This window comes from Heterodontus francisci, chromosome 29 (genome assembly GCF_036365525.1).
Source record: "Heterodontus francisci isolate sHetFra1 chromosome 29, sHetFra1.hap1, whole genome shotgun sequence".
Taxonomy (NCBI): Eukaryota; Metazoa; Chordata; class Chondrichthyes; order Heterodontiformes; family Heterodontidae; genus Heterodontus; species Heterodontus francisci.
The window spans coordinates 31798084-31822183 of record NC_090399.1 but is presented as its reverse complement, the minus strand read 5'-3'; the positions used below and the strand labels follow the sequence as shown (position 1 = coordinate 31822183).

The window sequence follows — 24100 nt, the reverse complement described above, 5'->3', positions numbered from 1 at the left end:
CCTGCCACCTGATGCCAAGTATTCTCCGGAGGCAGCGAAGATGGAATGAATTGAGACGTTGCTCTTGGCTGACATACATTGTCCAGGCCTCGCTGCCATAGAGCAAGGTGCTGAGGACACAGGCCTGATACACTCGGACTTTTGTGTTCCGTGTCAGTGCGCCATTTTCCCACACTCTCTTGGCCAGTCTGGACATAGCAGTGGAAGCCTTTCCCATGCGCTTGTTGATTTCTGCATCTAGAGACAGGTTACTAGTGATAGTTGAGCCTAGGTAGGTGAACTCTTGAACCACTTTCAGAGCGTGGTCGCCAATGTTGATGGATGGAGCATTTCTGACGTCCTGCCGCATGATGTTCGTTTTCTTGAGGCTGATGGTTAGGCCAAATTCATTGCAGTCAGCCGCATTAATTAAGGTTACAATTTTATAAGCCACAAAGGGTAAATACCAGCTGAATGCAGAAAAGCATGCGCTGGAATTGGTTTATATAGGCATTACGAATCTGTGCTTGTAATCCATTTGTTGTTTCACCTTTCAGGTTAACCGCATTTATTGTTAAGATACTCTCAATAGTTAACAGTCAAATCTACGTTGAAAAAAGTCACATTCAACAATCCGTCTCGTACTTAGTGAACGGTCAGAGGGAAACTGGAGAGTTTTACGACCCACATCCAGTAGTAGATAGAGGAATGCAGGTTGTATCAACATTTTTATTAATCCATATCTCCCGGCCTCTTTGGATGCGTTTCCCTCCGTGTTGAGACAATTGTCCTGTTAATTCCATTGTATATCTTTCCCTTTCCGGTGCAGAATGGAGGGGTAGAAATTAGGCCTGGGTGATAGAATGTAGGACGGTGTAGCATTGGGCCCCGTTTATATTCAGAAGCCATAATTATCTCGTTTGAAATCAAGGGAACTGAATGTCAGGCGGACCTTAAAACGGGCGGCTGATCCGATCCTGCCCAAAACGAATTTCTATTTTCTTTCCAAAGGATTTATAATATAATCTCATAATGAAACATGTTCAGAACTATTTTGTAGAGGACCGGGCATGCCTGCATGTGGAATACATCACGTCAATTAAATATGCAATTTTCGATCTTTTATTCCCTGACATTTCCTTTACCTGTCACCATTCTTCGGGTCTGTTCTCATATGAGATTCTGTTCTTATACGAATGCGTGGATAGCGTGGGGTGTGGTGCGGCCATTTTGCTGCTTCAATGTATCCCCCATACCTTCGTTGAGAGCATGGCAACCCGAACCCAACCCGACCAGACCGAACAACATGTGTTGGATTCGGGCCAGGTCGGGGTCCCTCTTCCGGGTGCGGCATTCGGGCTCGGGTGGGACCGAGTCGGACACAGCACTGCCTTTTGCTCAGGGAGGGAAAAGCTTGAAAATTTGAACAGCCAGGTCCTCAAGGCGGAAAACGTGTATCCCAACTCCGCACTAGTCTGCAGTGAGTGATTCCATCCAAGGTAGAGCACAACCTCTTTGAGATAATCAGCTTCATTCCGGTAGTTGGGTCGGATGGGGGAAAAATCAAAGGACTCGGGCCTGGTGGGGTTCGGGTTGGATGTGGTTCTGTGGGGCCCAGGTTGGGTTTCAATTGCATACTCCAGCAGGCCTTTGCCAATATATTGGGGAACAAATTCAACTTGTGCGGAAACGCTAAACGGACCAAACACCCGGCCGAGATTTTTTATTCCACAAAGGTGAACAGAGAAACAATCTGGAGGAATATAATCTCAACTGGCAAGGGGTCCGGGCCCATTTTGCACTATATATACCATTCATGACAACCTAGGAAGTCTTGTTGGATAACACTCCTGTAAAGCGCGTTTTTCTAGCACGTTAAAGACACTAGAAAGATGTAAGTTGTTGAAATACTCATTACAGCCTTGCTAAAATTTGTGAAGCACAATATTTCTCTCCAATTTACCGCGTTCCCTCACTTTTCATTTAACCTCCTGTCCTAAATGCTGCGGGTCACAATGAATACAATTTCAAGGCGATGGGTTTTAGGGAGTAGAGGTGGGTCAGGCTAAAGACTCCGGTGGTTGAAATAACTCCCCTGAGAGAATCTAACAGTCAGACCCTCTCTCCAGCTACTGGCACCATCACCAGTCTTAACCAACCCTGCTCTCCTGAGAGTCATTTTGACTGAGGTTGATCATGCAACCCTGTCGATTTCTGATCAGCTGTCTCTCCAGAGTTTCACTTCCAGTGACAGGAGCATGAAGGAAAATGGACTAAGCTAGATAACTGTTGGCCAACCTGATCTCAGCCATACTATACTGAGGTTGAAAGCTGAAATTAACTCCAGTGACCCAACAGCGTGTGAAATTCATCAATGATAGCTATCTAATTTCATGCCTCCTGTTGGTTTCTTAGCTTCGAGGAAGCATAGTTATAACTGAGCATTTGGACTGGGAAATGCACTATTTGAGTGCAATGACATTTTACACCTGAAGTAATATTACTCCACTCTATTGACCACAATTGGGCGTTGAGTAAAACCAGAGATGTGATCAATGCCGTCAGTTTACCAACAAGGGGATTGGGTTAAAATTGCCCCAAACTGTTCATTTGAGATTTCAAAGTAATTAACCCAAGGAAAGTATTGTGGCTTTTAGGAGACATTTGTCATTTCCCACCCCAAGGTTTTCTGCTTGCTAGTCGCTCAACGCCTCATTAGGACTCGAACACTTCAATCATACAGGTCCTGTCTGCCTCCGCTCTCCCATCTTTTGCAACTTAAATCGTAAACTATTCACAAATATAACTTGCTTCCTAGATCTCACTATCAGAATGTTCATACAAATCTAGCTCAAGCTTTTTTCTTGGAAAAAGGTACAGAATAAACATGATCAAGGCGAAAATGTGGAATTTTCCATCATATTCACTTAATTGTGTTTTCCCACAGACAACAATAGTTGACATGAAACAAAATATATCATTGAACATGAATGGGGAAAAAACATTCCACTGTGCACTGCCAACCCCAGGCACTATTCGTCATAAGGAGAAGTCAACAAAAGCGCACTTTCAAATGACTAAATTTTTCACACGAAGGTGAGACCGAGTTGTCACCTAAGCTAATTACCTCTCTGTCTATGATTTTGTTCATTTTAGGGTGGAATTGGTGGACTAGAAAGCAATATTGCCACGACAGCCTTTGTTACCATTGCACTGGTGAATTCCTTGCCTTCCTTTCACGGAGATGCTGAAAAGAAAAAGCAAGTGGTAAGGCTCAATGCTACTAGTTTTTCCAAGTGTTTTATTTGTGTCTTTGTTGCAGAGTGACAATGACAATGAGTAAGGGTTGCACGGAGAGGAGACTTCACCTGAGTAAGATTTAGTCAGAGTGTGAAGGTGGGAATTTGGTTTACGTGGGAATTCGATGCAGAGGGGGAAAGAAGTGTTCCTTTTTGCCTCCAGTAGCTGTAGAAGGTGCAAGTTACTTCCCAGAAATAGAGGGTAAACTGGAGAGAGTGGTGAGAGTTTGAAGAGCGAGGGTGTTGAGTCTGTGGGTCCAGAGCAGTCCACGAAAATTGACAGAGACGACGTTAGAGCAAAGAAGGTAAGTTGGTTGGTGGACATAGTCTCTTTTTCTCTTATCTAAGCTAAGGAATTTTAATTGGGGTTAGTATAACATTAATTGTAATAATACGAATAAGAATGTTCTGAAACTCAGGTAATTTAGTAGTAAGGTTTTATTAGTAAAAATTTAGTAGCATTAGTAAAGCTTATTAGCAGTGCAGCTTTGTAGTAGTGGGGGTTATTAATTAAGGAAACTAAGAACAGCTGAATATAAAGGAATGTCGTTGAAGCGTTTCACCTTGCACTCATCTGTCTGGCTTAAATTACAAACAAAGCTTGGCCGTTAACTGTCAGTCACTGTAAACTGGTGCATTCTCCATGGCATCGCCTCTACCAATCAGAGTTCACTTGCAAACCATCTGCACTGTTTTCCCTTACATTGATTATTCTTATGTATTGTCCTGATGAGTGCAAGATGAAAAGCTTTGACAACATGTCTTTATTTTCAGCATTTCTCAAGTTCTATACTACCATATGACCGCAAGAAAAATAAATTAAGATGGCAGAGTAGGTACTGTGTTGTGGCTGCAGTATGCAACTTTTTACCTATATCCTTTGTATTGTCAAATTGAAGCAGTTTATGTTTATATTTTCACATTTTTAAAAAACGCATTTCTATCTTACAATAAAAATGGGGAGCTTGGAATCACTGGTGGGAGGGTGCCTGTTTCATAAGCCGACAGTTGGGAAGGTATGTCCCACAGTTGACCTTTAACATTAGCCAGTCGGAGTAGCTTTAAGGGTAGTGATGGACACGTGGTAGCTGGTGGACACGTCTGCGGTAATCATGGCTCGAGGCGCTTCAGCTCAGAGTCAGTGAACTTGAGGTTGAGCTATCGACACTGTGATGCATCAGGGAGGGGGAATGTTACCTGGCCATTTTGTTCCAGAAGGCAATCACACCCCTTAGGATAGGGTCTTCTGATTTGGTCAGTTGTCAGGGATAGGAGGGTATGACTATGCATGAGGCAGGTAGGGGATCGAGAAGACAGATGTTAGATTGAAGAATCAAGATATAGAATCAGTTTGTGTAGAGCTAATAAATAGTGAATGGCAGCAAACATTGGTAGTTGTTTATAGGCCACCAAGCAGTAATGGTTATGTAGGGCATGGTATAAGTCAGGAAGTTAGAGGTGCATGTAACAAGGGTAATACAATAATCATGGAGTCTTCAATCTACATATAGACCAGGTAAACCTAATTAGCATTAATTCCTGGAATGTATGAAGTTTTCTAGAACTGTATCTTGAGGAACCAACTAGAGAACGAGTTATTTTAGATCTGGTATTGTGCAGTAAGAAAGGGCTAATTAATAATTTCATTGTAAAGGAACATTTAGGGAAATGTGACCTTAATATGATAGAATTTTACTTTAAGATTGAAAGTGAATGTGTTCAATCAAAAACTAGGGTCTTAAATCTAACCAAAGGAAACTTTGACGGTATCAGGGGCAAGTTGGCTGTGGTAGATTGGGAAACTACATTAAAAGGTACGATGGTAGACAGGCAATGGCTAGCATTTCAAGAATTAATACATAGTTTCCAACAGATTTACATTCCTTTGAGGCACCAAAATCCAACAGGAAATGTGATCTAGACATGGCTAACAAAAGATGTTAATGATTGTAATAGATCAAAGTAGGAGACTTATAACGTTGCCAGAAAAGTAATAAGCCTGACAATTGGGCGCATTTTAGATTTAAGCAAAGGAGGATTGAGAAACTGAAAAAAAAAGAAAACAGAATAAAAAAGTAAACTCGCAAAAACATAAAAATTGACTCTAAAAGTTATTATTGGTGTGTAATAAGGAAAAGATTAGCAAAGAGAAATGTAGGTCCATTACAGGCAGAGACAGTGGAATTTATAATGGACAATAAGGAAATTGCAGAGAAGATAAACAAAAACATTGTGTCTGTTTTCATGGAGGAAGATACAAATCACCCCATAGAAATATTAAGAACAAAGGGACTAGCAAAAAATAGGAACTAAACTAAATTAGTAAAAATAAAGAAGTAGTACTGGAGAAATTAATGAGACTGAAAGTTAATACATCCCCTGGGCCTGATAAGCTACATTCCAGAGTGTTGAAACAGGTACCTTTAGAGATAGTGGACGCATTGTTGATCATCTTCCAAAATTCTACAGATTCTAGAGCAGTTCTTGAAGATTGGAAGGTCGCAATTGTAACCCGACTATTTATGAAAGGCAGCAAAAGAAAACGGTGGACTACAGACCTGTTAGCCTGACATCAGTAGTAGGGGAAATTCTAGTATCTATTATGAAGGATGTGGTAACTGGACACTGTTGCAGATTTATAATTATTTTTCTCCTTGGATCAAAAACAGTGTTTGTACCTTTAAGACTCTGTTAAAAACAGTGCAGCTTTAAGAGACAAGAGAGAAGGTTCTGGAATTCCTGAGACACAGTGCCACAACTGTACTTGTTACCCTGGGCAACAGCACAAAAGAGAGAAAGGTCACAGGGTAATGTTTCCACTTGGCTGCGTGTGAAACTGGCAGAAACCGGCTGAAACCAGTTAGTTTGGAGAGACTTTCCAGACTGAAGAAAAGGAACCGTTTTATTATCTCAGAAAAATTTTACAAGGAGCTACAAGCCAACATAATTCCCAAAAGAAAGAAGAAAAGTATTTTTTGTCAAGAAACTGTGTATTACTGTGCTTATCATTCAAGGAACTGTTTAATTCTACTGCAGCCGAAGAGTTGAATGCTTATCTTCTGAAGAAGTATTTTCAACAAATCTAGATGAAGACTTCAAGTGACCTTTGAGCATTTAAACATTAGAATACCTCATCCACCAGGAACGTAATCTACAAAAGACTTTCTTCTTTTATTTATTCTCAAGAGGCAGCTAGTTGTTAAAAACTCTACTTTGAAAACCAGTTAACTGTGAGTTTTTGAGTGTAACTGTGCGAATGCAGTAGTTAGATTAAATTAGGAAGTTATAAGGTCTTTCGACGTAGGTTTATCTTAATAGTGTTTAAGATTTAGGTTTTTTTGATAAATAGTTAATTTGTTGTTGTCTCAAGATTTGGTCTATTTCATTCTGTTTCGTTCTGGTGTTACTAGAGTGTTTAATTTGGCTGTTTTCTGATTGGGTCTGAAAGCTTAATAATATGCTGCGACCTGTGGAGTGCTGGGAATGAATTGACAATGCGTTGTTCCTGCCGCGGTCATAACAACTTAGAAAATATTGGTAGGAGTGGGCAGAGTCAACATGTATTTATGAAAAGCAAATCATATTTGACAAATCTGTTGGAGTTTATTTTTAGGATGTAACTAACAAACTGGATAAGTAAAATTAGAACACATAATATTGGGAGTAATATACTGTAATGGATTGATAATTGGTTAATGGACAAAAAACAGAGAGTAAGAATAAATAGGTCATTCTCAAGTTGACAGGCTGTGATTAGTGGGATACTGCAAGGATCAGTGCTTGGGTCCCAGTTATTCACAATGTATATCAATGATTTGGACATGGGGACACAAAACTAGGAGGGAATGTGAGTTGTGAGGAGGTTGCAAAGATGCTTCATGAAGATTTAGTGAGTGAGCAAGAACATGGCAGATGGAATATAATGTGGGAAAATGAGAAGTCATTCACTTTGGTAGGAAAAACAGAAAAGCAGAGTATTTCTTAAATGGTGAGAGATTGGGAAGTGTTGATGTCCAAACGGATCTGGTTGCCCTTGTTCATAAGTCACTGAAAGCTAACATGCAGGTGTAGCAAGCAATTGGGAAGAAAAATGGTATATTGGTCTTTATTGAAAAAGGATGAGTGCAAGAGTAAAGAAGTCTTGCTGCAATTGTATGGAGCCTTGCTGAGACCGCACCTGGAGTATTGTGTACTGTTGTGGTCTCCTTACCTAAGGAAGGATATACTTGCCACAGAGGGAGAGCGACAAAAGTTCACCTGACTGATTCCTGGGATGGCGGTATTATCCTATGAGGAGAGATTGAGGAGATTGGGCCTGTATTCTCTAGAGTTTAGAAGACTGAGAGGTGATCTCATTGAAATATACAAAATTCTTACAGGGTTCGCCAGGGGTGATGCAGAAAGGATGTTTCCCCTGGCTGGGAGGTCTAGAACTGGGGAACATCATCTCTGGAATAGAGGGAAACCAACTAGGACAAAATGAGGAGGAATGTCTTCTCTCAGAGGGTGGTGAATTTGTGGAATTCGCTACCCCAGAGGACTGTGGAGGATCAGTGATTGAGTATGTTCAAGAAAGAGATCGGTAGTTTTCTAGATATCAAAGATATCAAGGGATATTTGAATAATGTGGAAAATGGCGTTGAGGTAGGGCATCAGCCAGGATCTAGTTGAGTTACGGAGCAGGCTCGAGAGGCCTACTCCAGCTCCCATTTTCTATGTTCCAGTATTCTAAATGAGCAGAGATAAAATGGGGAGAAATATAAATCGGGCGGCTGACTCGCTGTCAGAGCTTTTACAGTGAACTGGGTGAAAAGTACCCTCGGAGATATGGGGTAAAATTCAACTCCAACTTGGACACAAAGCAGGCAGTAATGGCTCTGCCACCTGTTATAAAATCTTTACTTTTGTTTTCTTTTCTGTTGATGTCAGATCTTCAATCGATTCCAGTGAGCCAAATCGGCAGAAATTGCATTGTGTCTAATGTTTTCAGAAAGCGAATTCTGCCACCATATCCATATTAACAGTGCTATCAAATATATATATATATATATATATATATATATTATTTATTTATTTATTCATTCATGGGAATGTGGGCGTCACTGGCTAGGCCAGCATCTATTGCCCATCCCTAATATAGAGATACATCTGTACTTATATGCACAATCAATCAAAAGCATAACTAGTTAAATACATTTTAAACAGCTAATTCTCTTTGATCAAAGGCTGCAAGGCCAGATCTCAGTCTGAAGTTATCTTCTAAATGATCATTTATAAAAGAAAAAAATTAGGTTAGACCTCTTGCCTTTTCATGCAACAAAACCTTATTTCACAATTAAAGCGTTACCTTTTCCTAGGAACTTTGTAGAAATGAAAAGAACTCTGATAGAATTCTAAAAATTTGCACATACCTACCCGTTTCCCAAAAACTGTCACAATATGTACGTAACCTGTGTTTGTACGATTTGTGAGACTTGTGCCACACTTTATCACGAATGAAGATTTGTGTGTGGTGTAAACGAATGAATCAAGTGGTTTGATGATGTGGCATCTGTATTGTTTCTTTATGAACCTTACTATGCCTTTGAGAATGCTTCTTGGGTGATTTCTGTGCGAGACCCTCTTGATGTCTTGATTGTGCCAACTCCATTCCTCTCCATGGCAACTGTTTGAGGTGGAACCAGACCATTCACAACTTTCGTATGGTATTTGACCCCGAGATGGGGTTTCAACTACATATCCATGCCATCATCAAGGCCACCTACTTCCACCTCCATAACATTGCCAACTCCACCCCTGCCTCAATTCATCTGCTGCTAAAGCCTTCATTCATGCATTTGTTACTTCCAAACTTGACAAGTATAGCACTCTCTGGGTGGAATGTTATGGCCCCCAAATGAGCATGCTGGTGCTGAGAGCCAAACCGTGAGTGGGAGGTGGGGGAGCCGTTTTGGACCCCCTCCTCCCACTGCAATTTTACATGGGCAGCAGTGGTGAGAAACGGCCCGCCCATTCCAGGCTAATCAAGGCGCTTAAATGGCCAATTAACTGGCACTTACAGTCCTCCTCCCGCTACCATGGGTATTTTATTCTTGGCAGCCAGATGGCAAAGGCCACAAAAGCGCTGCCTGGTAAAACCAGTCGGCTTTCTTGAAGCCTGCCTCAAGGAGGTGGAAGTCCCACCCAAGTCCAATTAAGGGCTGAGGAGCGATAAATCCTGGCGTATCTCCCCAGGCCTGTGAAGGCGGGCTCACCACTGACTTTTCAGCCAGTGGGCGGGACCTCCCGCCCAACATAAAATTCCAGCCTCTGTGTCTGCCTGCCATCCTCCAGCCTCCAAAAACCTGAGTATCCCAACTCGCATTAACTCCCATTCACCCATTACCCGTGTACTCGCTGACCTATACTGATTCCTGGTCCGGAAAGACCTCATTTATTTACGAATCCCTGGTTACGATGGTGGTCCGTTCTTCTATTTGTGGCCATTAACAAGGTGTAACTTTATTTCCCTTCAGCCAGAGGGGGGCCGAATTTATTTTAGTATAGGTTTCCGCTATCATTTCTATTCTTACTGCAAGGTGTCCTGAGATAATATGAAATAATGACTGTTCAAAGTTTTTCCCTAGATTGACATCAGTTCGTTCCCTTCACAAACTCTGCGACTTGTCTCAGATTCAGAAAAAAATTGCACACCAAAGATTCTCTCTCTTTTACTTTTCGTGATATAGGTGTAGCAGATACTCTCCAACGATTTATATAGATTTGCAGATTCCCCCGTGCCGTTGCTCATTGTAGCGGAGATAATCCAATGTTTCACCAGGACAGGAAAATCGCTGATGCAGTGCAGCATTGCGCTGAGGTAGAACTCTATATTCACTTTCGGCCAGAAATGCTAATTGTATTTTAAACACAAGCTACTTTGTTGAATCGGACTTGAACTGCTGATCGGTTAAGGAAGGTTGGAGAGTCGAAAATCTTGCAAATTGCAGGGCAAAATCGATGCGAGAAAGACAGCGACCATATGTTATAGGGAATTGTATGTAGATTTTTTTTTTCATTGATAATGTTAAGTCTGTCTGAGGAGGTTCTTCTCCTGGAGAGAGTTATTATCGTTGTCTACTTCTCTTTTATTTTTCGACCTCAACCTTTTCTTCTTTCAGGACGAAAGCATTGCAAGGGCAGTTAAGTATCTTTCGGATCAACTTGCCGATATTAAGCCAACCTATGTTTTGGCTATCACCGCTTATGCCCTTGCGTTCGTCGATCCTAATAGTTCGGTTGCGCACGAGGCGGATACCAAACTGAAACAAATGGCAACTTATGATGAAGGTAAACTTTTAACATCTATTCTAGTAGCCGTGTTATCAGAGATTATTGAGGAAGCTACCGTCGGATTAAAACGGTTTTTTTTTAAAGTTATGTTTTAACAACGTTGCATGCTGTTTGCTTGATGGTGTTCTTAATACAAATTGTGTTAATGGACTAGTAATTCAGATGTCTAGATTAATTTATCCAGAGACATGAGTTCGAATCCTACCACGGCAGCTGAGAAATGTAAACCCAAATAATTCAATCAATCTGGGGTAAAAGGCTGTAAATAATAATGAACATGAAACGACCTGATTGACATAAAACCCATCTGGTTCACTAATGTCCTTTAGGGAAGGAAATCTGCCACCCGTACCTGGTCTGCCCGACGTGTGACTCCAGACCCACAGCAAAGTGGTTGACTCTTAACTGCCCTTGGAACTGGCCTAATCACTCAGTTATGTTCAAGATGGTGGTTTACCAACCTTCTGAAGGGCAGTTAAGAAATGCGCAACAAATGCTGGCCTTACTAGTGACGCCCACGTCTTGACATCTCAAGACGTATTCACAAGATAGCAAAATATGTGTGCACGCGTTGCTCCTCAGTCCCTTCGCCTGGTTGCTATTTAACAGACTTCTTTCACCGCTTCTTAAGTCACTCTGGATTTTCCAAATCTAGCACCAATTCGGAAATTAATTTCACTGAACTATCTTCAAATCAGGCATCCATGGCCTAAGGTTAATTTACTTCCTACCAAGTCTAAAGGTGTGTTTTCTGTCACTGTGTAGTCGTAAGTAAGGCCCTACCGTATCTTTCCTATACCACTTACTTATAGTAAATGCTTTCAAATGATCAGCTTTCATTCTTCGCATTTCAAGATCAGGTTTCCATATTTTATGGCAACTTGCTTCACTAAGGTCAAAGGTCAATTTGGTAGCCCTGCTCCAAACTACCAAAGCATCATCTTTGAAATAAACACATGAAATCTTTATTGAATAGGAAATGAATTCTCTCAGTGTGAACAAGGCAGCATTGAGTTCAATTTTTAAAAAGGTTCAATCAGAAAAATCAGCAGTTACTTCAAGATTTTGGTGGTCTGCTCGTTTGATATGAAACTCCACTCACGACATGCTTCATTCATCTCAGGTGTAATATAACTGCATGTCTTTGAAACGTTATTGAATCTGCTCTTAGCTTTCCCTGCACCATTGGCAACAGGCCGCAGAAGCTAATGTGGATGTCAAGGCCTTGAATTTACTGGAAAGGTACCAGGGATTAGGGACTTCACTTGTGTGAAGAGACTGGAGAAGGTGGGATTGTTCTCCTTAGAGCTGAGAAGGATAACGGGAATTTAATAGAGGCATTAAAAATTATGAAAAGCTTTGATAGGGTAATTAAAGTGGCAGGTGGGTCAGGAACCAGAGGACACAGATTTAAGCTAATTGAAAAAAGAAGCAGAGCAGGGAGATGAGACTGTTTTTACACAGAGTTGTTGTGATCTGGAGCATGCTGCCTGACAGGGCGGTGAAAGCAGATTCAATAATAACTTTTAAAAGGGAATTGGATAATTACTTGAAAAGGAAAAATTTGCAGGGCTATAGAGGAAGGCAGGGTGGGGGGGGGGGAGGGGAGGTGGGAGTGGGACTAATTGGATTGCTCTTTCAAAGAGCCAGCACAGGCACGATGGGTCGAATTAGCTCCTGTGAAATAACAGTCTACGACTCTGTGATTGATTGCTATAGGTGATTCCAGTATTTCTCAGTGGCCAAATGTGGACACTGAAGGTGGTGTCTGACTAGTGCACTATTGCTGTTTAAGTATCACTTCCTTACATATTTACTCAATGGCTTAGGTTACACAGTGTTTCATTTATCAAAGTGATTCCTGACAATGCAGCCAGCCACTTACGTCATCAGGCTGTGACAAAGTGTGCACATGCGCTGACCGGCTCCTGCTCTCCGCGCGTGCGCTGTGTTCTGACTTGCACCGATGCCGTCATCGCGTGATGTGTGAATCTCCGGGCAAAGCACCTGGTCGGCCTCTGCGCATGCGCTTTATGCGTACAGCAATGCAACGCGAACAGGTATTCACCCATGCGTCAAGCTCCGCTGGCCCCCACCCCCACCCCCGTCACTGGCCCACTCCACTCCCCCCTCCAGTCCCCAGCCCGCTTGCTCGCGCTCTCCCTCCCGCCCGCCAATGTGTGCTGCCATGTGTTTCGGTTAGGTTGCCTTTGTGTGATTATTTCAGCAGTGCCAACTTTAGTCCTGGCAGCTGCCTGAAGTCGCAGACTGCGAGGTGTTAGTGGCACATGCTGCATTTGCGCACGTGCCCCTGCAGCGCCACCTAATGGTAGTATTGTCAGCAAACACAGCCTTCATTTATTTTGTTGATTGCAACCTCTCGGTGATTGAATGTTCAGAGGCCCGACCATTGGCCATCTTGCCCATCGCTGGCAGGTTTTGGGAAAAACGCACAGAATTATTTGTCGGCCCGCCTAAATGGGCGAGATAATAAACTGTGTATTCTCTCTGATCTCAAGGAAGGTTTCATTGAATTAAATACTGTGTTGAAGCTAAGTGCATCTGGGTGTTCTTGTGTCACAGTACAGGCTACTCACCTTCAAAGTGGTATCAACATTGGGTAATGCGGGGACAGACAGTGAATTATCTTTCGACACCCTTGGTAAAGCAATGGTAGCAGCTATATTGTCGTCACTAAACAAGAGCAGTTTAAGAGTTATTTCAGCTTAATGAGATGGAAATCTGTCTCGGGCTATAGTGTACAACGCAGAATATCGGATCATGCGCCTGTTGGACTCCATCGACCGCAGTGGAACTGAATATTGGGCGGCATGTATAAACGGGCGGTAAATGCGGCAAATGCGGTACCGCACAAAACGAATTTCCAACCCATGTTGTTGGGATAAAGACATAATGCATGGAATAATAGCGTCAACCCTCGAAGACGGTTGCCCTATGTTATGCCACCATTGGCGGCTGAGCTTTCAGATATCTCCGAAGCTCTGGAATTCCCTCCCTAAAGCTCTGCTCTCGTCCCACGTACTCTCGATTCTGAAGACCATCTCTAAAGCCTGTTTCTTTGACCAACCTTTTAATCAGCTGCCCTAGTGTTCCCTTCTTTGGCTTTGTGTCATTTATTTGTCTGATTAGGCTACTGTGAAGTGACCTGGGACGTTCTACTGCCTTAAATATAAGCGTTTACATATGTGGATGCAAGATGCTGTTATGTGCAAATCCATCGGTCGTAATTAAGCTTATTCATTGCACGGCCACATTTTCTTGCTTTGGTGAACACCAGCATTATAGTGTTCTATAAATCTCAGTTAACATGTAAACCGAATGGCGGTGAACCGGATTGTAATGATAACTGAGTGCACCTTTGCTGTTTGCAGAACACTGCTGCTTCTGAGTTGCTTGTTGATCTAATGGAGCCAGAGGCAACCCACATTCCAACTTTGAAGCATTAATTTTCATTTGTGTTTGAAACATAAAATAGATAATGATGTCCGTTATTGGATAGCTGATGAAAAATCGTCACAAATTGGAGAAAGCAGATCAGGGAGAGTTCCTCAAGCATCAGCTGTAACAGTAGAGGCCACTTCATATGCGTTGCTTCAAACTATAGCCATGAAAGATCTGCACGACGCAAAGGCCATTGTAAAATGGTTAACGGAACAACGGAACGACGGTGGAGGATTCCGCTCAACCCAGGTATATTCTGTATTCTTCAGTTATTGAGGTGATTGCATTTAGTTTATATTCAATGTGAGGTGAAGATGTGCATGACGGGTTGATGCCCTGGAGTGCGCAGTTTCTCTTTGCGTTTTCTAATATGGGTTAAAATTGTAAGAAATGGGGCAAGAGCTTCTGGAATATGTTTTGGAAAATTTTGGAAAAAATGTTCCCAGTTTTTTTTCAAAAATATAGATTATTTATAAAATTTGTTTAAAAAAATACATCACATAACAGTTCAAATTTGACATTACATTAAGTGCAATACAAATCAGTTTCTTTCAATACAGTACATGAGGTCCCTCACTACACTTGCCATTTCAGATTGTATTTACAATGTACATTTCTATTACATATCAAACGTTTTTTGCTGCATACAGCCTGAGGGGTTTTTACACGACTTCCAGCCCGTCGGTATACTATGACAGGCCGGCCTTACACAGTGGTGTTTCTCCATCGAGCCTTTGTGACAGCTGCAATAAGCTTTAGTGCATCCCTCAGCACATAGTCCTGGAACTTGGAATGTGCCAGTCAACAACACTCAGACGTGGACAGAATTTGCACTGGAAGACCAGCAAGTTTCGGGCAGATCAACGTGCATCTTCCAACGAGTTGATGATCCTCCAACAGCTGTTGACACTTGTCTTGGTGTGCATCCCTAGGAACAGTCCATATAGCTTCCAGTTTTCTTTTTAGAGCTCCCAGGCCAACGAAGAAGGAGGCATTACTGGATCTGCTTCTGTGGAATGAGGTGGACCAAGTGTTAGTGGGCAAGCATTTACGTGGCAATGACCATAGCATCATAAGGTTTGGGCTAGCTATGGAAAAGGACAAGGAGCAATTGTAAAGACAATGAATTGTGGGAGGGCTAACTTCAATGGGGTGAGAACTGATCAGGCCCAGGCAAATTGGAATCAAAGATTGGCAGGCAAAACTGTAACTGAATAATGGGCTGCCTCAAAGAGGAGATAATTCTGGTACAGTCATGGTATATTCATACAAGAGGGAATGATAGAGCAAGCAAATCCAGAGCTCCCTGAAGGACGAAAGAGATAGAAAGTTGAAACAGAAAAGGGGTGCATACGACAAATGTCAGGTGGATCATACAATTGAGAACAAGGCATAGTTTAGAAGGTTCAGAGGTGAAGTCAAAAAACAAATGAGAGGCAAAAAAAGACAGGCAGCTAACGTAAAAGGCAATCCAAAAGTTTTCTACAGGCATACAAATAGTAGAAGGGTGATAAAAGGAGGAGTGGGGCCGATTAAGGACCTAAATGGGGATTTACACATGGAGGCGTGAACATGGCTGGTGTGCTTAATGAGCATTTTGCATCTGTCTTTACCAAGGAAGATGCTATGCATGTTATAATGAAAGAGGAGGTAGTTGAAACACGAGGTGGGTTAAAAAATGATAAATAGGTGGTATTAGATAGGATGGCTGTACTTAAAGCTGCTGGTCACCAGGACCAGATGAGATGCATCCAAGGATACAGAGGGATGTAAGCGAGGAAAGTGAAAAGGCACTGGACATAATCTTCCATTCCTCCTTAGGTGCTTGTGTGGTGCCAGATGTCTGGAGAATTGCAAATGTTACACCCTTGTTCAAAGCGTGTAAGGATAAACCTAGAACTGCAGTCAGTTTAACCTGGGTGGTGGAAAACGTTTTGGAAACAATAATTTGGAACATCATTAAAGTCACTGGGACAAAAGTGGATTAATGAAAAAAAAAACGCCAGCATGGATTTGTGCAGGGAAAATCGTGTTTAACTAACTTGCTTCAGTTTTTTGATCAGGTAACAAAGAGAATTGATTAGGGTGATATAGTTGAAGCGGTCTACATGGACTTCCAAAAGGCATTTGATAAAGTGCCATATAACAGGCTTGTCAGCAAAGTTAGAGCCCATGGAATAAAAGGGACAGTAACAGCATGCTTACAAAATTGGCTGAGTATCAGAAAACAGAGTGTGGTGATGAATGGCTAGAGGAAGGTATATAGTCAGGTTCCTCAGCAGTAAGTGTTGGGACCCATGCTTTTATTGATATATATGAATGCCCTAGACTTTGGTGGACGGGGCACAATTTCAAAATTTTTGGATGACACAAAACTCAGAAATATTTGAACTGTGAGGAGGATAGTGATAAACTTCAATAGGATATAGATAGGCTGGTGGAATGGGCAGTCAAGTGGCAAATGGAATTCAGTGCAGAGAAGTGTGAAGTGGTACATTTTGGTAGGAAGAACGAGGAGAGGCAATATAAATTAAAGCGTACAATTGTAAAGGGAGTGCATGGGAATGGGACTAGGTGAGCTGCTCTTGCAGAGAGCTAGCACGGACATGACAGGACAAATGGCCTCCTTTTGTGCTGGAACCATTCTATGATTCTAGACAGCACCTAACTCTTGATAACAATCTGCACTGTGTATCACTTTTTAATGTTGTATAACTACATTGCTTAAATCTGTTTGAGAATGTGTGAGAAAATTGTGGGAGATTTATTTTTGAACATTCATATGGTTTTATCTGTGTCTGATAGTCACTGTGGTTTAACTGTTGGAGGACCTATCTATACCTTTCAGGATAGAATAATTTTGAGGACAATCTCCTATGACATTGCAAGATTTTTTGACACACACTGCTTGATTCTATAATGTTTCTGAGTAGTAGAATTGCCAGATACTCTTCTGTTTGTATAATTTAGACATTAAACCTTCATTTGTAATTGCCTAGTTATCAAACTTTAAAACTGCATTGGGTTGGTTAGCGTGCTGTTGTTTATTACATTAATACGTTAAACAAAACCACAATCAATTAATGCAATAAATTCCTTAATCACTTAATTCCTTGTCTTCTGGTTAAGCAATGTCTCAATTTTAAAATTTTCATCCTTATTTTCACATTGCTCCATGATTTCACCCCTCCCTATCTTTGTAGTTCCCTCCAGCCCCACTACCCTCCTAGATATCTGGCCTCATCTAATTCTGGCCTCTTGAGCATTCCCGATTTTAATTCTCTGCAATTAGCTGCTGTGTCTTTATCTGCCTAGACCCCAAAGTCTGAAATTCCCTCCCAAAATCTCTAAATTCCAAGGAATACAGCTGTAGTTTTGTAATATCTCTTCGTATTTTGACCCTTGAAGTCCAGGTATTATTCTGGTAAATCTACGCTGCACTCCCAACCAAAATCAATATATCCTTCTTAAAGTATGGTGCCCAGAACAGCTCACACTACTCCAGGCATGATCTAACCAGGGCTTTGCATAGCTGAAGCATGATTTTCTACCCTCTTTTATTCTAGACCTCCAGATATAAAGACCAGCATTCCATTAGCCTTTTTGTTTATTGTCTGCACCTGTCCATGATATTTTAAAGATCATTTCAAATATTCTCTTTGGACCTCCACTGTTTCTCACTTTTTGCCATTTAGAAAGTACCCTGCTCTATCCTTTTTAGGTGCAACGTGAATAAACTCACATTTTCCTACATTGAAATACATTTGCCAGAGTCTTGCTCATTCACTTAATCTATCAATATCTCTTTGCTAACTGATGCTTCCATCTACACTTACAATGCAGCCTTATCTTTGTGTTATCAACAACTTTGGATATGTGGCATTATATACCATCATCTCAGTCATTGATAAAAAACCAGGAATATTTGAGACCCCAACACAGATCCTTGCGGGACACCACTAGTCACACCCTGGCAATGAGACTGCCTGTACTGTTTGTCTCCTGCCAGTCAGCCAATTTCCTAACCAGGTCAACAATTTACCTTCAATTCCATGAGCTTCAACTTTAACTAACAGTCTCTTATGATGCACTTTGTCGAATGCCTTCTGGAATTCCCAATAAATAACATCGAAAGACATTCCCCTATCCACTACCTTCGGCAACTCTTCAAACAAAATGAATCAGATTCGTCAGTGCAGCCACTGTGTCGGCAGATACATATCACTGCAAATAACTTTGCTAAAGAAAAATAAGATATCAGGCAGCCAGACTGCTTCAGACAATGATTAACCACACTGAACCAGAGCAGATGCGAGTGACAGACCGCAATTTGTGACATCTCCAAATCAAAATTGGGAACATGCTAAACTTGAGCCACAATAACGTTCAATGGATTAAAACTGCAAAATTTCCCAAACTAGAGGTTGACTGCTAAGAGACAGAGAAAAGTTAATCAATCAAGCAAGCTTTAAACCCTCCTTACTTCTTAAGACGAATAAGGAGCTTCTCAGTTGCAAGTGGCAAACTCTTGTTACATCACCAATATTGCAGGTAATTGCAAATATTCTATGGAAATGCACCAGCGCCAGATTTCTACACAGGATAAGGTGAATGCCAGTCATATTTGGTCAGCAAGAATCAATCCATCAATTTGTGGAAGGCATAGTTTAATACATATTCCCTTTATGTTCACAAGGACACAGTGATTGCCCTGGAAGCTCTGACAGAATACAGCATCGCTACCTTTATGCCTGAGGAAATAGATATGAAGCTTACATTCATCAACCCCGGGAGAGGACCGATTCAAACACTTAGTATACAGCGCAATAACACTCTGATACAGGACGAGCTACAGGTAAGAACGGAATCTAAAGACAATTCTGCAATCTCAAGGTCTACATTTGCAAGATTTCTATGCACTCTTAATAATGAGCGCAGTGTGTTTATCTACACAATGTAATGACTCCGGGAATATGTTGATAATAGCAAACGAAATATGCATTCCAAGAATACTGTAAAGCATTCATCTTCAGAGATTGAGGTTCCATAAGAATTCTCCCCCTTCACCGCAACTTCGGCAGGAAATGGCTTTCATAGAGTAATACAGCACTGAAACAGGCCCTTCGGCCCACTGAGTCTGTGCCAACCATCAACCACCCATTTATACTAATCCTATATTAATCCCATATTCCCTACCACTTACCTACAGTAGGGGCAATTTACAATGGTCAATTTACCTATCAACCTGCAAGTCTTTGTAGGTGGGAGGAAACCAGAGCACCCGACGAAAACCCACACGGTCACAGGAAGAATTTGCGAACTCGACACAGGCAGCACCCAGAACCGAACCCAAGCCGTTGGAGCTGTGAGGCTGCAGTGCTAACCACTGCGCCGCCCAGAAATCAGTGACCAAGAAAGGTGGGCTTTATCGCACAAGGTCCAGGAATATTGTGCTTGATATTGATGTGAATTGGTGCAGATGAAAGAAACGATCTAGGCATTCCACTGAGGAAGATGAGGCATACAACTGGGCCCTGGGTGAGCTAAGACCATTATCCCCTTTACACTGTAGCGTGAATTCCACAGGAGCAGAGGCAAACTCCAGAACTCTCCGTTAGGAGAGGAATATTCAAGACGAACGTTGGTCAATGGCCGAGGACTGTTCCCATAGTCACGGTTTGGAAAATTTAAATGACGAGTCTTTAGAAACTTACTGGGTGACTAACGATCAAGAAAGATCAAGTGGGGGAGATCCCTTATTTATAACTGGCATATTTCTCAGTCGAATAACTGAGATTTCCAGTTTTCTTATTCCAATGCATTCTGGACAACTCTATTTTAACTTAAGCGTTTACCTTTAAATGAAAGAAAATAATTTCTTACCAACACTAACAATTAGTGACGGACCAAGAGATTGTGTCCTAATCGCTCCGGGCTTCTTGAAAGTATTATTTTGCAGTTGATCCCCCTGTGGATGTTGGAACAATTTCAAGACTGAGGAGGATAGATTTTGGTCCAGTAAGGGTATGGAGGGATATGGAGTCAAGGTGGGTAAATGGCGTTGAGGCAGAGATCAGCCACAATCTAATTAAATTGCGGATCAGATTCGAGGGGCTGAATGGTCTCCTCCAGTTGCTGTGGGCTTATGTTTCCTATGTTTGTATTGATCTCTCAATGCTACTTGCAAAATTAGTGTCAGCCACGGCCCAGTTGGTAGTACTGTCACGTCTGAGTCACAGGGTTCCAGCTTCAAATCCCACTCCAGAGCTTTTGAGTGCAAAAATTAAAGGTGATACTCCAGTGCAGTACTGAAGGAATGCTGCATTGTTGGGGGTGCTGTCTTTCCTATGAGACGCTAAACCGAAGCCCCACCTGCCTTCTTGGGAGGATATGAAAGATCTCGTAACACTATTTCGAAGAAGAGCAGGGAGTTATACCCGCTTTCTTGGTCGATGTTTATAACTCAATCGACATTATTAAAACAGATTATCTGGTCATTATCACATTGCTGTTTGTTGGCGTTTTCTACATTACAATGATGACTGCACTTCAAAAAGTCCTTCATTGGCTGTAAAGATATCAGAAAGTGACCGATGCAACCGTACCTGAAGAACTAGTCGGCATCTCCAGGAAAGGAGTGTACACGGGAAAATTAGAAAGGGAAGGCTGTAAAAATGCTCAAAAAAAGCAAACTCGTGGAAGTGCAGCCGACTAAGTAACGAATAATGATTTATACTCTAATTAATCAACAATCCCTAATCAATTAATAGCCTCTCCACATTCACACCTAAAATCAGCGAAAGAAATCCGTAATTGGAAAGTGATGCATCAGAAAGGCAGCCTCCAAATTCTAAATGTCAGATTACCTTGTAAATTGAATCTTGGCACTTTCTATACTTGCCCCCGAAGCAAACAGCTACAAGGGAAAAAAATAAGAAAATTCAGCTTGCATTTATTTAGCGCCTTTTAGGACCTCAAGACGCCCCCAAGGCTGTGTACAGCTAACGAGGTACTTTTGAAATGTAGTCACTGTTGTAATGTCAGAAGATCAAGAATTCGGATAAAAAGTCACAAATGCTTGAACAATAAATGATATGACTGTGAGTAGATATTTACCAGGGTCAAGCAACAAGTCTGCACAGCAGTGTAGATACTGAATGGTACAGGAGGTTTTTTCCATATATGTTAAGGGTGACTTACTAAAAATTAAGTTAACATATGTGCAACTATAAACACTGCAACATAATACCTAACTTATTTTGTCTCATGTTAGTTCCAACTTGGACAAAACATTAGCGTCAAAGTGTCGGGTAAAGGAACTGGAACACTCACTGTGAGTAAATGGTTTTAAGCTGTATTTCGAGGTGTTGCACCACCGTGAATGAACATACAAAGCCTGTTGCCAAATATCATTATCAAACAAAAGGGTTTTGAGCTTGCTCTGGGCCAGTTTTACTCGGCATGAACTAAATATACTAAATATTCAGTGAGCTCCCTATGCACTGCGTTATTGGGCATTCGATGTGTACACAATGAAAGTAGATGCAATTGTGACATTAATATGCTGCTGTTTTAACTGACTTGAGAATCAGTTCTCCATATTGCAGATTTATCAGAATGATGGGGGATTTTAGTTTCAAGGTTAGGTTGGAAAAGCTGGGGTTGTTCTTGTTCGAACAAAGGAGATTGAGGGGAGATTTAACAGACGTGTGCAAGATTATGGCAGGCTTAGAAAAGTTTAACAAGGAAACACTGTTTTCATTGGCAAGAACTAGGGGACACAGATTGAAAGTTTTGTGCAAAAGATGCAGGGGGAATATAAGGAAGCACTTCTTTACATAGCGGGTGGTAATGACCCGGAATTCGCTGCACACATGGGTGGTGGAAGCAGAGACAATCAATGACTTCAAGAGGAAGTTGGATGACTACCTGAGAGAAATAGACTTGCAGGGCTGCAGGGATCGAGTGGGGGAGTTGGACTGACTGAATAGCTCTGTGGAGAACTGGCATGGACTCAATGGGCCGAATGCCTCCTTCTGTGCCTTTAATGAATGATTATGACTGCAATGATGGCTGGGCCCCTGGGATAAACAAACCAACTGTGACAGAACATTCAGGAAATCATTAGTTACTCCCTGGAAAATGAACAGCAGCATGCTGGCTGGAGTCATACCTAGCGCAAAGGAAGATGGTTGTGGTTGTTTGAGGTCAATCATCTGAGCTCCAGGACATCACTGCAGGAGTACCTCGGGGTAGTGTCCTAGGCCCAACCATCTTCAGCTGTCTCATCAATGACCTTCCTTCAATCATAAGGTCAGAAGTGGGGATGTTCGCTGATGATTGCACAATATTCAGCAGCATTCGCAACTTCTCAAATACTGAAGCAGTCCATGTAGAAATGCAGCAAGACCTGGACAATATCCAGGCTTGGGCTGATAAGTGGCAAGTAACATTCGCGCCACACAAGTGCCAGGCAATGACCATCTCCAACAAAAGAGAATCTAACCATCTCCCCCTTGACATTCAACGGCATTACCATCGCTGAATCCCCCACTATCAACATCCTAGGGGCTACCATTGACCGAAAACTGAACTGGAGTAGCCATATAAATACCGTGGCTACAAGAGCAGGTCAGAGGCTAGGAATCCTGAGGCGAGTAACTCACCTCCTGACTCCCCAAAGCCTGTCCACCATCTACAAGGCACAAGTCAGGAGTGTGATGGAATATGCTCCACTTGCCTGGATGGGTGCAGCTCCAACAACACTCAAGAAGCTCGACACCATCCAGGACAAAGCGGCTCGCTTGATTGGCACCCCATCTACAAACATTCACTCCCTCCACCACAGACGCACAGTGGCAGCAGTGTGTACCATCTACAAGATGCACTGCAGCAATGCACCAAGGCTCTTTCCAAACCCGCGACCTCTACCAACTAGAAGGACAAGGGCAGCAAATACATGGGAACACCACCACCTGCAAGTTCCCCTCCAAGTCACACACCATCCTGACTTGGAACTATATCGCCGTTCCTTCACTGTCGCTGGGTCAAAATCCTGGAACTCCCTTCCTAACAGCACTGTGGGTGTACCTACCCTACATGGACTGCAGCGGTTCAAGAAGGCAGCTCACCATCACCTTCTCAAGGGCAACTAGGGATGGGCAATAAATGCTGGCCTGGCCAGCGACGCCCACATCCCATGAATGAATAAAGAAAGAAAAAAAAATGTAGTGTACTTAAAGCTCCATTAGAATTTCTGGAGACTTGTGTTCTACTTTACTAACTATACATTATCGATGCATTTTAGGGGAAGCTAGGTACGTACATGAGGAAGAAAGGAATGAAAAGTTATGTTGATAGGCTGAGATGAAGTAAGGTGGGAGGAGGCTCATCTGGAGGATAAACACCAGAACAGACCTGTTGGGCTGAATGGCCTGTTTCTGTGATGTAAATAATCTGTCATATTCTATATAACACATCAGTTCCGGATCTTTTGCTATTTCAGGAATCCAGATTATTGGCTCACTTTGTTGCCTGACCAATACGAACAATCCAATTCGCATTTCGAAGAAGCATTTATTCCGTTACGTAAACAGGAATTCAATCTTAAATCAGGCCTTTGCATCTCCTCTGACTGTATATTTTCCCTTCAGTATCGCCCCACACTCCAGAGGTTTTGTGGCTAATTTTACTGGATCAATTTCATGCCTTTGATGCCTGGAATAAAGATTTGATCGACCGCATGGCCTTTCCTGGAATACCATCAATATCACATTTCAACTAATTGATAAAGTTTAAATCTCGATAGCAATAGGAGATAGAAATACTTTGGCTGCATTAAGTATTCTGGTCAATCACAATGATATCTTTTTCGACGGTTAACTATCAGCTGTGAGTAATGGGTAACACGCTCGCCTCGGAGTCAGGAGGTGGTGGGTTCAAATCTCACGACAGAGACGTGATTGTATAACCGCCACTGGCTCTTCAGTCCTATGCTGAAGGAGCGCTGCACTGTCGAAGATGCCGAA

At 42.0% G+C, this 24100-nt stretch overlaps 1 protein-coding gene across 1 annotated transcript in view; it reads left to right on the top strand.

Annotated features, from left to right (window-relative positions):
• Positions 1-24100, top strand: part of LOC137345995 (complement C4-A-like) — a 120641-nt gene that overhangs the window by 82275 nt on the left and 14266 nt on the right. The window contains exons 27-32 of the mRNA XM_068009291.1: positions 537-693; positions 3136-3246; positions 10439-10607; positions 14107-14321; positions 18769-18927; positions 21346-21405. Coding sequence (XP_067865392.1) covers positions 537-693; positions 3136-3246; positions 10439-10607; positions 14107-14321; positions 18769-18927; positions 21346-21405 — 871 coding nt within the window. The remainder of the gene's footprint in view (positions 1-536; positions 694-3135; positions 3247-10438; positions 10608-14106; positions 14322-18768; positions 18928-21345; positions 21406-24100) is intronic.